The sequence below is a fragment of the Anolis sagrei genome, chromosome 13, assembly GCF_037176765.1.
Source record: "Anolis sagrei isolate rAnoSag1 chromosome 13, rAnoSag1.mat, whole genome shotgun sequence".
NCBI classification, from domain to species: domain Eukaryota; kingdom Metazoa; phylum Chordata; class Lepidosauria; order Squamata; family Dactyloidae; genus Anolis; species Anolis sagrei.
Window position 1 is genome coordinate 5,518,173 of NC_090033.1, and position 17,334 is coordinate 5,535,506.

The following is a 17,334-nucleotide window of genomic DNA, read 5'->3' on the forward strand; positions in this document are numbered from 1 at the left end:
CTGGCCAAAGTAACGTGTGGCACGGGACAGCTTTTTTTTTTTGTTCAGTCGTCTCCGACTCTTCGTGACCTCATGGACCAGCCCATGCCAGAGCTCCCTGTCGGCCGTCACCACCCCCAGCTCCTTCAAGGTCAGTCCAGTCACTTCAAGGATGCCATCCATCCATCTTGCCCTTGGTCGGCCCCTCTTCCTTTTGCCAGCTAGTAACCACATAAATACACATATACACAAATTATATATACACACATATACACATATATACACACACAAAACACATATACACAGGGCCACAGCAACACGTGGCAGGGGACGGCTAGTATTATTATATATTATTATTCCAGCCACATGACTTTGGAGGTGTCTATGGACAATGTCGGCTCTTCAACTTAGAAATGGAGATGATCCCCAACCTGCAGAGTCGGACATGACTGGACTAAATGTCAAGGGGAAAACCTTTACCTACCCTACCTTTACTTAGATATAGATATAGATAACGGAGCTCCATGCAGTCATGCCGGCCTTGGAGGTGTCTATGGACAACGCCAGCTCTTTGGCTTAGAAATGGAGGTGATCACCACCCCCTAGAGTTGGACACGACTGGACTTAAGGTCAGGGGAAAAACTTTACCTATTTATAGTACTGTTGTAGATGTATATATATGCAATATATATGTGGATAGAGAGATATTCTGATCCTCATATGTGTATGTGTGTGTCTATCTATCTATATACATACACACACACAATTATTATATTATTATATATTATTATATTGTACTATATTATTACACATATATATACATATAGTACCATTGTAGATGGATATATATGCAATATATATGTGGAGAGATATTCTGATCCTCATATGTATCTGTGTGTGTGTGTACGATATTATTACACCAATATATATATGTGTGTGTGTGTGTGTGTGTTGTAGATGGATATATATGCAATATATATGTGGTTAGAGAGATATTCAGATCCTCATATGTATATGTGTGTGTGTGTATATATATATATATACACACACACACAATTATATTATTAGATATTATTATATTGTACTGTATTATTTCACCATGAGATTATATATATATATATATATATATTACAATATATATGTGGATAGAGAGATATTATTATTTATTATTTTGTACTATATTATTACACCACTATATATATAGAGTAATGCTGTAGATGGATATATATGCTATATATATGTGGATAGAGAGATATTCTGATCCTCATATATATATGTGTGTGTGTATATATATATATATATTATATATATACAATTATAATATTATATTATTATATTGTACTATATTACACCACTATATATATATATATATATACACACACACACACATATATATATAACTGTTGTAGATGGATATATATGCAATATATATGTGGATAAAGAGATATTCTGATCCTCATATGTATGTGTGTTTATATATATATATATATATATATAGACACACACATTTACTATATTATTATATATTGTTATATTGTACTATATTATTACACCACGATATATACATACATACAAATATATATATATATATATATATATATATATCTGTTGTAGATGGATGTATATGAAATATATATGTGGATAGAGAAATATTCTGATCCTCATATGTATATGTGTGTGTGTATATACATATATATACATACACACACACACAATTATTATATTATTATGTTATTATATTGTAACATATTATTCCGTTATTATATTGTAACATATTATTCTGTTATTATATTGTAACATATTATTCTGTTATTATATTGTAATATATTATTATTATGTTATTATATTGTAATATATTATTGTGTTATTATATTGTAATATATTATTATGTTATTATATTGTAATATATTATTATGTTATTATATTGTAATATATTATTGTGTTATTATATTGTAATATATTATTACGCCACTATATATATAGTATAGTACATATAGTACTATATATATAGTATGTGTGTGTGTGTGTGTATATATATATATATCTGTGTGTGTGGACTGAGAGATATTCTGATCCTCATATATGGTTTATGTATGTGTGTGTGTATATATATATCTTTTATATTATATATATAATATAAAAGTTATATATATATATAACTTTATATATTTATATTTAAATTTATATATACACATATATATTTATATAAACACACACATATAAAACTTTTAAAAAATTTTTAAACTTATATATATATATATATTAAGGCCTGCACACACTCTTCTTTTATATCATACTGTATAAACAAGCACCACCCACTCTCTTCCCAAGGCTCTGCCTCTCTCCCTGTCAAGGATTTCTGCCTCCATAATAAAGCGGTATCAAAAGGCGACGATTCTGCAGTGTGGCTGCTTTATTTCCCTCCCTCCCGCTTCCCAGCCGCCCGCGCTCGCGAGGCGTGAACCATAACATTTTCTCCCTCTCGCTCTGTTTGGCCTTGGCGAGGGGGGCGGAGCCAAGGCTTAGACGCAAACAGAGGGAGACCAGACCCGGGTTTGGTTCACGTCGCCGCCGCCCCGGAAATTGCTAGAGGGCTCCTCCAGATCTGCAGAGAGAAGGAGGTGAGTGCAAAGGAACCTGGGGGTCATCCAGTCGGGCCCCCTTCCTGGTTGACATCTATCCCTGGCTGGATCCTTGCAAAGCGAGGAATCTATGGGCCCGTTCACGTTGTGCAGTTTGGCCCTGCTTTATCAGTCCTGGGAGTTGTAGTTTCCCAAGGTCTATAGCCCCTCTGTGTCAGGATGGGAGTGCCTGACCCAAACTACACCTCCCACTGTTCTATTGCAACTAGGTTGCATTGATTCAACAGTGTAGCTCAGCATTTAAATCAAGCATGGGCCCATAACCCTGCATGGGTCAACTTCAGCCCTCCCTCCAAGCATTTTGGACTACAACTCCCACAATTCCTAACAGCCTACTGGCTGGGAATTGTGGGAGTTGTAGTCCAAAATGCTTGGAGGGAGGGCTGAAGTTGACCCATGCAGGGTTATGGGCCCATGCTTGATTTAAATTCCTAACAGCCTACTAGCTGGGAATTGTGGGAGTTGTAGTCCAGAACACCTGGAGGGCCAAAGTTTGCCTACGCCTGATGTCGGTGCATCTAAATCAGGCATGGGCAAACTTTATGGATCCTGGGCCCATAACCCAGCATGGGTCAACTTCAGTCCTCCCTCCAAGCATTTTGGACTACAACTCCCACAATTCCCAGCCAGTAGCCTGTTGGGAATTGTAGTCCAGAACACCTGGAGGGCCAAAGTTTGCCTATGCCCGATGTCGGTGCATCTAAATCAGGCATGGGCAAACATTATGGATCCTGGGCCCATAACCCAACATGGGTCAACTTCAGCCCCCCCTCCAAGTATTTTGGACTACAACTCCCACAATTCCCAGCCAGTAGGCTGTTGGAAATTGGGGGAGTTGTAGTCCAGAACACCTGGAGAGCCAAAGTTTGCCTGTGGCCGGTGTCGATGCACCCAAGGAGAGCAGAACACAGTTCTCTGTTCGGCCATGCAAACTTTGGTTAAGTCACACTCTCTCAGCCTCAGTTCCGTCATAACTGAAAAGACTTGAAGGCACACAACAACAACAGCCAGCATCTTGTGGTACCAGAACGCCTTCCAAGTCGCCCAGTGTTCTGTGTGCCCAGGAAGGAGTTTCTCATCCAAGTCTCAGCCACTGATTGAGGTTCTGCGTTTTAGCCTGCCACTTTTGGACTCTGGCTTGCTGAGGTCTTCCTGCGAATGTCTCTGTAGATCTTAGGAAGCAGTTTCTTGAGTCATTGGTGTGCTGGCTGATATCCGAACAGAGGATGGGCCGGATATGTCACTGCCTTGGTCCTTTCATTATTGGCTGCTACTTCCTGGTGGATGTCACTTGGTGCAATATGGGCTAAACAATATAATTTCTCCTGCAGTGTAGGACGCAGACATCCGGTGATAATGTGGCATGTCTCATAAAGAGCCACATCCACTGTTTTCACATGGTGAGACGTATTCCACTCTAGGCATTTGTATTCAGCAGAGTAGCAAAGTGCAAGGGCAGATGCCTTCACTGTGTCTGGTTGTGATCCCCAGGTTGTGCCAGTCAGATTTCGTGCAATACTATTTCTACAGCCCACTTTTTGCTTGATAGTCAAGCAGTGCTTCTTATAAGTCAGAGCGCTTTCCAGTGTGACTCCCAGGTGTTTTGGTGTGGTGCAATGCTCCAGTGGGATTCCTTCCCATGTATTCCTCAGAGCTCAATAATACTTGTCTGTTCTTAAGGCGAAAAGCACACGTCTGCATTTTAGATGGATTAGGAATCAGCTGGTTTCCCATATAACAGGCAGTAAAAGCACCTAAAGCTTTGGAGAGCATCTGTTCAACCATTTCAAAGTTCTCTTCTTGGGCAGTGATGGCACAATCGTCAGCATAGATGAAACTCTCTGCCCCTTCTGGTAGTGGATGGTCATTTGTGTAGATGTTAAATATTGATGGTGGAAGCTGATTTTCCCTATAATGGGCAGTTAGGGAACCTAAAGCTTCAGAGGGCTTATGTTCGACCGTTTCCAAGCTCCCTGCTTGGGCGGTGATGGTACGATCATCAGCATAGCTGAAACTCTCTTTCCCTTCTGGTAGTGGATGGTCATTTGTGTCAATGATAAACATTTGATGGTGCAAGCTGGTTTTCCCTGTAATGGGCAGTAAGAGCACCTAAAGCTTCGGAGAGCTTCTGTTCAACCATTTCAAAGCTCCCAGCTTGAGCGGTGATGGCATGATCGTCAGCATAGATGATACTCCCTGCCCCTTCTGGTAGTGGCTCATCATTTGTAGGCGTGACAACAACATGAGGAACTAAGGAGTCACAGTATTAGGAAGGTTGAGAAACACTAACCTAGAGGTTTGGAGAGCTTCTGTTCAACCCTTTCAAAGCTTCCTGCTTGGGCGGTGATGGCACGATCGTCAGCATAGAAGAAATCATCTGACCTTTCTGGCAGTGGTTAGTAATTTGTGTAGATGTTGAACATTGCTGGTGGAAGCTGGTTTTCCCTGTAATAGGCAGTAAGAGCACCTAAAGCTTCAGAGAGCTTCTGCTCAACCCTTTCAAAGCTCCCTGCTTGGGCGGTGATGGCACGATCATCAGCATAGATGAAACTCTCTGTCCCTTCTGGCTGTGGCTGCTCATTTGTGTAAATGCTAAACATTGCTGATGGAAGCTGGTTTTCCCTGTAATAGGCAGTAAGAGCACTGAAAGCTTCAGAGAGCTTCTGTTCAACCGTTTCAAAGCTCCCTGCTTGGGTGGTGATGGCACAATCGTCAGCATAGAAGAAATTCTCTCCCCTTCTGGCAGTGGCTGGTCATTTGTGTTGATGTTAAACGTTAATAGAGCAAGCTGCTTTTCCCTGTAATAGGCAGTAAGAGCACCGAAAGCTTCAGAGAGCTTCTGTTCAACTGTTTCAAAGCTCCCTGCTTGGGTGGTGATGGCACAATCGTCAGCATAGAAGAAATTCTCTCCCCTTCTGGCAGTGGCTGGTCATTTGTGTTGATGTTAAACGTTAATAGAGCAAGCTGCTTTCCCCTGTAATAGGCAGTAAGAGCACTGAAAGCTTCAGAGAGCTTCTGTTCAACCGTTTCAAAGCTCCCTGCTTGGGTGGTGATGGCATGATCGTCAGCATAGACAAAACTCTCTGTTCCTTCTGGCAGTGGCTGGTCATTTGTGTAAATGTTCAACATTGATGGAGCCTGAGGCATTTGTAATGTGTAGAGTGGCCTAAGAACCCATCAATATGTGTCTGCGCCTCGAAGTTTGCCGTCAACCCCATAGTGGAACCACATTAGAGTTGCATTGTGTGATGACCCAGGTACATTGTCCATCCATTGCAGATCTGGACGCTTAGTTGGCTACTACGTCTCTCTTTTGGCCCGAATGAGAGCTGCTGACAACCTGGTTTTGCTTTTCACAATTAGCTGAAATTGTCACTGATGTTGCCAGAGGCACTCAAGACCCTGAGAAGAAAGTCTTTTTTGGATCGGATCAGCAACATTTTCATTATATTTTTAATTGGAGACGCGGATATGGAAGTCCGGACTTCCATATCCGCGTTTCCATCACCATTCAAGCCCTCACCTAAGGGCACGTTTCTGATAAATTCTCACTTCCCTCTTGCCTTTGGCTTCCCACTCCTTCCCTGTTTGCTTTAGCTGATCTGTATTTCGACAGCCAGCCTCCCCAACGGCTCTGCCCACTTTCAATGCGTCCGCATTTATGGGAATGGCTGTTATTGACCGTAGAAACCAGATAAATATTGTGCAATCCGAGAGCATTGAGCAACGAGTGTTTCCACCGAATTAGGCCCATGCAGAGATGCTTGTATATACGTCAGCGCTTCTCAACCTGTCATAGTGGAACCACATTACAGGGACCCCCCTGGTTGTGGGGGGATCATGAGAGGGTTTCAGAGGGGTCGCCAAAGACCATCAGAAAACACCACCTGAGCTCTGCAAGTGCAGCTTTTTTCCGAATGAAGCAGAGAGTGTTTCAGGATTGGGACATCCGTAGGGAGACCAAGGTGCTTGTTTATAAAGCTATTTCTGCTCCCTTGGCAGCCACCACTCCACAAAAGTCAAGATTGACACTGAAATACAACATCGCCTGAGCTCTGCAAGTGCAGCGTTTTTCCAAATGAAGCAGAGAGTGTTTGAGGACCGGGACATTCGTAGGGAGACCAAGGGGCTTGTTTATAAAGCCATTTCCACTCCCTTGGCAGCCACCTCTCCACAAAAGTCAACATTGACATTGAAATACAACACCGCCTGAGCTCTGCGGGTGCAGCATTTTTCCAAATGAAGCAGAGAGTGTTTCAGGATTGGGACATCCGTAGGGAGACCAAGGGGCTTGTTTACAAAGCCATTGTCCTCCCAACCCTGCTGTGGCAGCCATCTCTCCACAAAAGTCAACATTGACACTGAAATACAACACCACCTGAGCTCTGCAAGTGCAGCTTTTTTTTCCTGAATGAAGCAGAGAGTGTTTCAGGGTTGGGACATCCGTAGGGAGACCAAGGGGCTTGTTTATAAAGCCATTTCCACTCCCTTGGCAGCCATCTCTCCACAAAAGTCAAGATTGACACTGAAATACAACACCGCCTGAGCTCTGCGAGCGCAGCATTTTTCTGAATGAAGCAGAGAGTATTTGAGGCCTGGGACATCCGTAGGGAGACCAAGGGGCTTGTTTATAAAGCCATTTCTGCTCCCTTGGCAGCCACCTCTCCACAAAAGTCAGCCTTGACACTGAAATACACCACCACTTGAGCTCTGCGAGTGCCGCATTTTTCCGAATGAAGCAGAGAGTGTTTCAGGATTGGGATATCCGTAGGGAGACCAAGGGGCTTGTTGATAAAGCTATTCTCCTCCCAACCTTGTTGTGGCAGCCACCTCTCCACAAAAGTCAACATTGACACTGAAATACAACACCGTCTGAGCTCTGCGAGTGCAGCATTCTTCCGAATGAAGCAGAGAGTGTTTGAGGACCAGGACATCCGTAGGGAGACCAAGGGGCTTGTTTATAAAGCTATTTCTGCTCCCTTGGCAGCCACCTCTCCACAAAAGTCAACCTTGACACTGAAATACAACACCACCTGAGCTCTGCGAGTGCCGCATTTTTCCAAATAAAGCAGAGAGTGTTTCAGGATTGGAACATCCGTAGGGAGGCCAAAGTGCTTGTTTATAAAGCCATTGTCCTCCCAACCCTGCTGTGGCAGCCACCTCTCCACAAAAGTCAACATTGACACTGAAATACAACACCGCCTGAGCTCTGTGAGTGCAGCATTTTTCCAAGTGAAGCAGAGAGTGTTTCAGGATTGGGACCTCTATATAAACCAAGGTGCTGGTTTATAAAGCTATTGTCCTCCCAACCTTGCTATACGCCTACAAAACGTGGACTGTCTACAGATGTCACGCTCAACTCCTGGAACGATTCCATCAGCATTGCCTCCAAAAAAATCCTGCAAATCTCTTGGGAAGACAGGTGAAGAAATGTCAGCATGCTGGAAGAAGAAACAAAGAACATCAGCACTGAAGCAATGCTCTTCCGCCATCAACTCCACTGCAGCGAATGCCACGTTGTCGGAATGCCCAAAGATCACCGTCTCTCAAAGCAACTCAAGGACGGGAAACGTAACCTTGGTGGACAGGAAAAAGAGATTTCAAGATGGGCCTAAAGCCAACCTTAAAAACTGTGGCATAGACACCAAAAGAGAACTGGCCCTTGCGCACTCTAACTGGAGGTCAGCTGTGACCATCAGTGCTGCGGAATTCAAAGAGGCACAAATGGAGGGCAAAAGGGAGAAACGTGCCAAGAAGAAGAAGTGATGCCTGTCCAATCCTGACCGGGACCACTTTCCGTCTGGAAACCGATGCCCTCACTGCGGGAGAACATGCGGATAATAATAATAATAATAATAATAATAATAATAATAATAATTAACGTTATTTCTACCCCACCACCATCTTCCCGATGGGAGCTCGGAGCGGCTTACATGGGGCCAAGCCCGGACAACATAATACAGCAATAAAATCAACATGGATTCCTGTTATCGATAAGGAACGTGCCAACTTTGGCCAGGAAATGTTGGAGACCGCTTATCTCGGGAACGTTTCTGTTTGCTTAACCACAAAGCCCATCTCTTTGTGTGTATGTACGTTTGGAAGGAGGAGAGAGTCTGCCCAGCAAAAAAAGGATTTTCGCCTTCCGCTTCTGAGGTGAGTCTGCTTAGCGCGATTCACAAAGGCTTGTAATCAGTTAGATTTTTTCCAGAAGGCCGCAGCCGTCAAGCTGTCTCTTGTTTGCTCCTCGCATTGCCTTTGAAGGATGCGGGCGAGAGCAGGCCGGGTTACGGATCTCGTGCTCTTCCGTGTCCTCGCTCCGTTTTGCCACGTAGGGACTGGTAAGACTCCTTTTGGAGAGCTCCCACGACCAACAGAAAATACTGGAAGGGTTTGGTGAGCATTGACCTTGGGTTTGGGAGTTATAGTTCATCTTCATTCAGAGAGCACTGTGGACTCAAACAATGGTAGATCTGGACCGAACTTGGCACGGATATTCAATATGCCCAAATGTGAATGCTGGTGGAGTTTCGGGAAAATAGACCTTGACATTTGGGAGTTGTTGTTGCTGGGATTTATAGTTCTGAATGCACACAGACTATGTTATCATCAGCATACTGGAGTTCTATAACAGATGTTCTAGGTCTTCTTCTGAATGCGCACAGACTACATTATCATCAGCATATTGGAGTTCTATAACAGACATTGTAGGTCTTCTGAATGTGCAGAGACTACTTACCATCAGCATATTTGAGTTCTAGAACAGATGTTATAGGTCTTCTTCTGATTGTGCACTGACTACGTTATCAGCATATTGGCATTCTGTAACAGATGTTGTAGGTGTTTTTCTGAATGCACACAGACTGCGTTATCATCAGTATTTTTGAGTTCTATAACAGATGTAGGTGATAACAGACTCTGTTATCATCAGCATATTGGATTTCTATAACAGATGTTGTAGGTCTTCTGAATGCTCACAGACTATGTTTTCATCAGCATACTGGAGTTCTATAACAGACGTAGGTGATAACAGACTATGTTATCATCAGCATATTGGATTTCTATAACAGATGTTGTAGATCTTCTGAATTCACACCGACTACGTTATCATCAGCATATGGGAGTTCTATAACAGATGTTTTAGGTCTTCTGAATGCTCACAGACTATGTTTTCATCAGCATACTGGAGTTCTATAACAGACGTAGGTGATAACAGACTATGTTATCATCAGCATATTGGAGTTCTATAACAGATGTAGGTTTTCTTCTGAATGCGCACAGACTACGTTATCAGCATATTGGCATTCTATAACAGATGTTGTAAGTATTCTTCTGAATGCGCATAGACTATGTTATCATCAACATATTGGAGTTCTATAACAGACATTGTAGGTCTTCTGAATGTACAGAGACTACTTATCATCAGTATATTTGAGTTATAGAACTGATGTTGTAGGTCTTCTGAATGCACATTGACTACGTTATCAGCATACTGGCATTCTGTAACAGATGTTGTAGGTGTTCTTCTGAATGCACACAGACTACATTATCATCAGCATATTGGAGTTCTATAACAGACATTGTAGGTCTTCTGAATGTGCACAGACTACGTTATCATCAGCATTTTGGAGTTTTATAACAGATGTAGGTGTTCTTCTGAATTCACGCAGACTATGTTATCATCAGCATATTGGAGTTCTATAACAGATGTTGTAGGTCTTCTGAATGTGCACAGACTATGTTATCATCAGCATATTGGAGTTCTATAACAGATGTTGTAGGTCTTCTGAATTCACACAGACTACGTTATCATCAGCATACTGGAGTTCTATAACAGATGTTGTAGATCTGAATTCGCACAGACTACGCTATCATCAGCATATTGTCATTGATTGGGATACGTAGTTTGTATGCATCCATTGAGGTGCTTTGCTTGGTTTAAGAGCATTTACGTTCTCTCCTCCCTTTCCTTTAGATCTTTCTGTTTCCAAGATGCTTCCAAGGCTGATCCTGAGCCTCGTTTTCTTCCTGGGCGTCGTTCCGTCCATGGCACGGGAATCCCGCGGCCACATCTCTGTGGTGCTTTTAGGTGCCACCGGAGACCTGGCCAAGAAGTATTTATGGCAGGGCCTCTTCCAGCTTTACCTGGATGAGGTGAGCAACGGGCACACCTTCACTTTCCACGGGGCAGCCCAGGCCGATCTCGAAAAGGGCCGGCAGCTGATGTACGGGCACCTGAAGAACCTGGCGTGCCCTCTGGACGTCCCTCCGGACCGCTGCGCCATGCTCAAGGACCAGTTCCTCCGCCTGACGGAATACCGCCAGCTCAAGGCGGAGGAGGACTACGCGTCCCTCAACCGGGAGATCCGAACCGTCCTGGATCAGGAGGGCCTGGAGGAAGTGGGGCGGATCTTCTACTTCTCGGTGCCGCCGTTCGCCTACGGGGAGATCGCCCGGCATATCAACAGTAGCTGCCGCCCGCCAGCTCGGGCCTGGCTTCGGGTCGTCCTGGAGAAACCTTTTGGGCAGGACCTCCAGTCTGCCCAGCAGCTGGCCGAGGAGTTGAAGACCTTCTTCAAAGAGGAAGAGGTCTACAGGGTGGACCACTACCTGGGAAAACAGGTGAGTGTCCTCGGCATGAGCTCCCGCTGTTAGCCCTAGCTCCTGCCAACCTAGCAGTTCAAAAACATGCAAATGTGAGTAGATCAATAAGTACTGCTTCTGTAATGGCGCTCCATGCAGTCATGCCGGCCACATGACCTTGGAGGTGTCTACGGACAATGCCAGCTCTTCAGCTTAGAAATGTAAACAAATATATTTTTGTATAGTACTGTATTGTATTGGAGCCCCCAGTGCTGTAGCAGGTTAAACCGCTGAGCTGCTGATCCTGCTGACTGAAAGGTTGACGGTTCGAATCCAAGGAGCGGTGTGAGCTCCTACTGTTAGCTCTAGCTCCTGCCAACGTAGCAGTTCGAAAACATGCAAATGTCAGTAGATCAATAGGTACCACTCCAGCAGGAAGGCCATGCTGGCCATATGACCTTCAGCTTAGAAATGTAAACAAATATATTTTTGTATAGTACAATATTGTATTGGAGCCCAAAGTGGTGTTGCGGGTTAAACTGCTGAGCTGCTGGTCCTGCTGACCGAAAGGTCGGCGGTTTGAATCCGAGGAGCGGGGTGAGCTCTCGCTGTTAGCTCTAGCTCCTGCCAACCTAACCCAAACAACACTGCCTCTTCAGCTTAGAAATGTAAACGAACATATTTTTGTATAGTACTGTATTGTATTGGATCCCCCAGTGGCGCAGCAGGTTAAATCGCTGAGCTGCCGATCTTGCTGACCAAAAGGTTGGTGGTTCGAATCAGAGGAGTGGTGTGAGCTCCTGCTGTTAGTCCTAGCTCCTGCCAACCTAGCAGTTCAAAAACATGCAAATGTGAGTAAATCAATAAGTACTGCTTCTGTAACGGCGCTCCATGCAGTCATGCCAGCCACATGACTTTGGAGGTGTCTACGGACAACGCCGGCTCTTTGGTTTAGAAATGTAAACAAATATATTTTTAGGTTCTTGTGGGTTTTTTCGGGCTATAAGGCCATGTTCTAGAGGCATTTCTCCTGACGTGTCGCCTGCATCTATGGCAAGCATCCGTACTTTACGAAAATATATTTTTGTAAAGTACGGTATTGTATTGGAGCCCCCGGTGAGCTGATCTTGCTGATCGAAAACTTGGCAGTTTGAATCTGGGGAGCGGCATGAGCTCCCACTGTTAGCCCTAGCTCCTACCAATCTAGCAGTTCAAAAGCATGCAAACAAAAGAGAGTGGAAGGAAGGAGTTGCAAAGGGGAAGGTTGCTTGCTCAGCGAAATGGGAGCTTCTGACCTTGGCTGGCTGATCAGGTGGATCAAGCTCTGCCGGTACGCAAGTGTGCATTTCCAACACTTTTTTGTCGCTCACACACACGCAATGAGAGGGCAAGGGATTGGGGGGGGGGGGGGGGCGAGTCTAATAAAATAACTGACCTTTGTATGTCTGGGCAAAGGCCTTAAAGTAAAGGTAAAGCTTTCCCCTTGACATTAAGTCTAGTTGAATCCAGCTCTGGGGGTTGGTGCTCATCTCCATTTCTAAGCCAAAGAGCCGGCGTTGTCCATAGACACCTCCAAGGTCATGTGGCCAGCATGCCTGAATGGAGCATCGTTACCTATTGATCTACTCACATTTGCATTATTATATTATATTATTTGATCTACTCACATTTGCATTATTATATTATATTGTTATATCATTATCATATTTACATTGTTTTACTCTGTTATTACTTTATTACTTTTATTATTTTACTTTATTTATTGTTATTACATTTATTATTTTACTCTATTGTTATTACATATGTCATTTTACTCTATTATTACTGTTATTATGACATTTCTATTATTTTACTTTGTTATTATTGAATTTATTATTTTACTCTATTATTATTACATTTATTTTTACACTATTGTTATTACATTTATTATTTTACTCTCTTATTATAACATGTCATTTTACTCTATTATTACTGTTATTGTGACATTTCTATTATTTTACTTTGTTATTATTGAATTTATTATTTTACTCTATTATTATTTTTATTTTTACACTATTATTATTATTACATTTATTATTTTACTCTATTATTACTATTACATTTTACTCTATTATTACTTTATTACATTTATTATTTTACTCTACTATTATTACATATGTCATTTTACTCTATTATTGTTATTATTACATTTATTATTTTACTCTTATTACATTTATTATTTTACACTATTAATGTCATCAATACATTTATTATTGTACTCTATTATTACTATTGTTGTTGTTGTTCATTCGTTCAGTCGTCTCCGACTCTTCGTGACCTCATGGACCAGCCCACGCCAGAGCTCCCTGTCGGCCGTTACCACCCCCAGCTCCCTCAAGGTCAGTCCAGTCACTTCAAGGATGCCATCCATCCATCTTGCCCTTGATCGGCCCCTCTTCCTTTTGCCTTCCACTTTCCCCAGCATAATTCCCTTCTCTAGGCTTTCCTGTCTCCTCATGATGTGGCCAAAGTACTTCAACTTTGTCTCTAGTCTCCTTCCCTCCAGTGAGCAGTCGGGCTTTATTTCCTGGAGGATGGACTGGTTGGATCTTCTCGCAGTCCAAGGCACTCTCAGAACTTTCCTCCAACACCACAGCTCAAAAGCCTCTCTCTTCCTTGGCTCAGCCTTCCCTAAGGTCCAGCTCTCACATCCGTAGGTGACTACAGGGAAGACCATGGCTTGGACTAGGCAATGGATCTTTGTTGCCAGTCTGATGTCTCTACTCTTCACTATTTTATCGAGACTGGACATTGCTCTCCTCCCAAGAAGTAAGCGTCTTCTGATTTCCTGGCCACAGTCTGCATCTGCAGTAATCTTTGCACCTAGAAATACAAAGTCTGTCACGGCCTCCACGGTTTCTCCCTCTATTTTCCAGTTGTCAATCATTCTTGTTGCCATAATCTTGGTTTTTTTGACGTTTAGCTGCAACCCGGCTTTTGCGCTTTCTTCTTTCACCTTGATTAGAAGGCTCCTCAGCTCCTCCTCGCTTTCGGCCATCAGAGTGGTGTCATCTGCATATCTGAGGTTGTTAATGTTTCTTCCAGCAATTTTCACCCCAGCCTTGCATTCATCCAGCCCCGCACATCCTCGCATGATGTGTTCTGCATACAAGTTAAAAAGGTTGGGTGAGAGGATGCAGCCTTGCCGGACGCCTTTCCCAATCTGGAACCAGTCTGTTGTTCCGTGGTCAGTTCTGACTGTTGCGACTTGGTCCTTGTACAGATTCCTCAGGAGAGAGGGAAGGGGGCTTGGGATGCCCATCCCACCAAGAACTTGCCACAATTTATTGTGATCCACACAGTCAAAGGCTTTAGAATAGTCAATGAAGCAGAAGTAGATGTTTTTCTGAAACTCCCTGCCTTTCTCCATTATCCAGCGGATATTGGCAATCTGGTCTCTCGTTCCTCTGCCTTTTCTAAACCCAGCTTGAACATCTGGCAACTCTCGCTCCATGTCTTGCTGGAGCCTTCCTTGCAGGATCTTGAGCATTACCTTACTGGCATGAGAAATAAGGGCCACTGTACGGAAGTTTGAGCAGTCTTTCGCATTTCCCTTTTTTGGTATGGGGATGTAAGTTGATTTTTTCCAGTCTGATGGCCATTCTTGTGTTTTCCATATTTGCTGGCAAATGGCATGCATCACCTTGACAGCATCATCTTTTAAGATTTTAAACAGTTCAGCTGGGATCCCGTCGTCTCCTGCTGCCTTGTTGTTAGCAATGCTTCTTAAGGCCCATTCAACCTCACTCCTCAGGATGTCTGGTTCTAATTCATTCACCACACCGTCAAAGCTATCCTCGATATTGTTATCCTTCCTATACAGATCTTCTGTATAGTCTCGCCACCTTCTCTTGATCTCTTCAGCTTCTGTTAGGTCCCTGCCATCTTTGTTTCTTATCATACCAATTTTTGCCTGAAATTTACCTCCAATGTTTCTAATTTTCTGGAAGAGGTCTCTTGTCCTTCCTATTCTGTTGTCTTCTTCCACTTCCATGCATTGCTTGTTTAAAAATAGTTCCTTATCTCTTCTGGCTAACCTCTGGAATTGCGTATTTAACTGGGCATATCTCCCCTTATTATCACTGTTTCCTTTTGCTTTCCTCCTTTCTTGGGCTACTTCCAGTGTCTCAGCAGACAACCATTTTGCCTTCTTGGTTTTCTTTTTCTTTGGAATTTCTTTGTAATTATTACTATTACATTTATTATTTTTCTCCATTATTTTCATTATTATATTTACATTGTTTTACTCTATTATTATTATTTTACTCTATTATTATTACATATGTCATTTTACTCTATTATTACTGTTATTATTAAATTTGTATTATTTTACTTTATTATTATTATTGCATTTATTATTTTACTCTATTATTACATATGTCATTTTACTCAATTATTGTTGTTATTACATTTCTATAATTTTACTTTGTTATTATTACATTTATTATTTTACTCTATTAATGCCGTCATTACATTTATTATTGTACTCTATTATTACTATTACATTTATTATTTTTCTCTATTATTTTCATTATTATGTTTACATTGTTTTACCCTATTATTATTATTAATTTATTAAGTGTATTATTTTACCCTATTATTATATATGTCATTTTACTCTATTATTACTGTTATTATTTTACTTTATTATTATTATTATTATTATTTATTCTACTCTATTATTATTACATTTGTTATTTTACTTTTGTTATTATTACATTTATTATTTTACACTATTATTATTATTACATTTATCATTTTACACTATTATTACTATTACATTTATTATTTTGCTCTATTATTATTATTATTACATTTATTATTTTACTCTATTTATTGTTATTACATTTGCATGTTTCGAACTGCTAGGTTGGAAGGAGCTGAGCCTAGCAGCAGGAGCTCACCCTGCTCCTCAGATCTGGATCACCAATAACATTTTGAATCAAATACCAAGAAATTTCCTCGTCAGAGGCATAAAATGCTGATCTTTAAATGTGTCGGGTTTTGATTAATGTTGCGGTCTGCTCCTTCCTTCCCTTTCTCCTCCAAAAGACGGTGGCCCATATCTTGCCATTCCGAGACCAGAACCGAAAACATCTGGATCCGATCTGGAACCGGCACCACGTGGAAAGAGTGGAGATTGTCTTGAAGGAAACATTGGATGTGAAAAGTATGTGGGGGGTGACAAAAATGATCAAGGGTCTGGAGAACAAGCCCTATGAGGAGCGGCTGGAGGGAGGCTCATACCAGTCCCGTTAAGGCATGGTGGTTCTGTGTGGGAAGTTTGGCCCAATTCTATCGTTGGAGGAATTCGGAATGCTCTTAGATGGTAGGTGAACTAAAAATCCCAGCAACTACAACTCCCAAATGTCACGGTCTAAACTCCACCAGTGTTCACATTGGGGCATATTGAGGATTCGTGCCACGTTTGGTCCAGATCATGGCTTGAGTCCACAGTACTCTCTGGATGCAGGTGGACTACAACTCCCAAACTCAAGGTCAATGCCCATGAAACCCTTCCGGTGTTTTCTGTTGGTCATGGGAGTTCTGTGTGCCAAGTTTAGTTCAGTTCCATTGTTGGTGGGGTTCAGAATTTCCTGCACTTCCTGACTGTGAGAGCCGTTCAGCAGTGGAACTCTCTGCCCTGGAGTGTGGTGGAGGTTCCTTCTATGGAGTCTTTTAAGCAGAAACTGGATGGCCATCTGTCAGGGGTGCTTTGAACACAAATTTCCTGCACTTCCTGACTGTGAGAGCCGTTCAGCAGTGGAACTCTCTGCTCCGGAGTGTGGTGGAGGCTCCATCTGTGGAGTCTTTTAAGCAGAGGCTGGTTGGCCATCTGTTGGGGGTGCTTTGAATGCAATTTTCCTGCACTTCTTGACTGTGAGAGCTGTTCAGCAGTGGAACTCTCTGCTCCGGAGTGTGGTGGAAACTCCTTCTATGGAGGCTTTTAAGCAGAGGCTGGATGGCCCTCTGTCGGAGGTGCTTTGAATGCGATTTTCCTGCACTTCCTGATTGTGAGAGCCGTTCAGCAGTGGAACTCTCTGCCCTGGAGTGTGGTGGAGGTTCCTGCTATGGAATCTTTTAAGCAGAA

General features: G+C 42.6%; 1 protein-coding gene across 3 annotated transcripts in view; it reads left to right on the top strand.

The window, feature by feature from the left end:
• Nucleotides 1-2,502: 2,502 nt before the first annotated feature.
• Nucleotides 2,503-17,334, top strand: part of H6PD (hexose-6-phosphate dehydrogenase/glucose 1-dehydrogenase) — a 28,624-nt gene continuing 13,792 nt past the window's right edge. Inside the window, exons 1-3 of one of the 3 annotated variants that reach the window (XM_060758953.2) lie at nucleotides 2,503-2,600; nucleotides 10,597-11,243; nucleotides 16,296-16,413. In XM_060758953.2, the coding sequence (XP_060614936.2) occupies nucleotides 10,614-11,243; nucleotides 16,296-16,413 (748 nt within the window). In that variant the 5' untranslated portion in view covers nucleotides 2,503-2,600; nucleotides 10,597-10,613. Of the gene's footprint in view, nucleotides 2,601-8,687; nucleotides 8,778-8,838; nucleotides 8,963-10,596; nucleotides 11,244-16,295; nucleotides 16,414-17,334 lie in introns of those variants that run through there. The other 2 variants (XM_067473018.1, XM_060758952.2) reach the window with 2 other exon arrangements.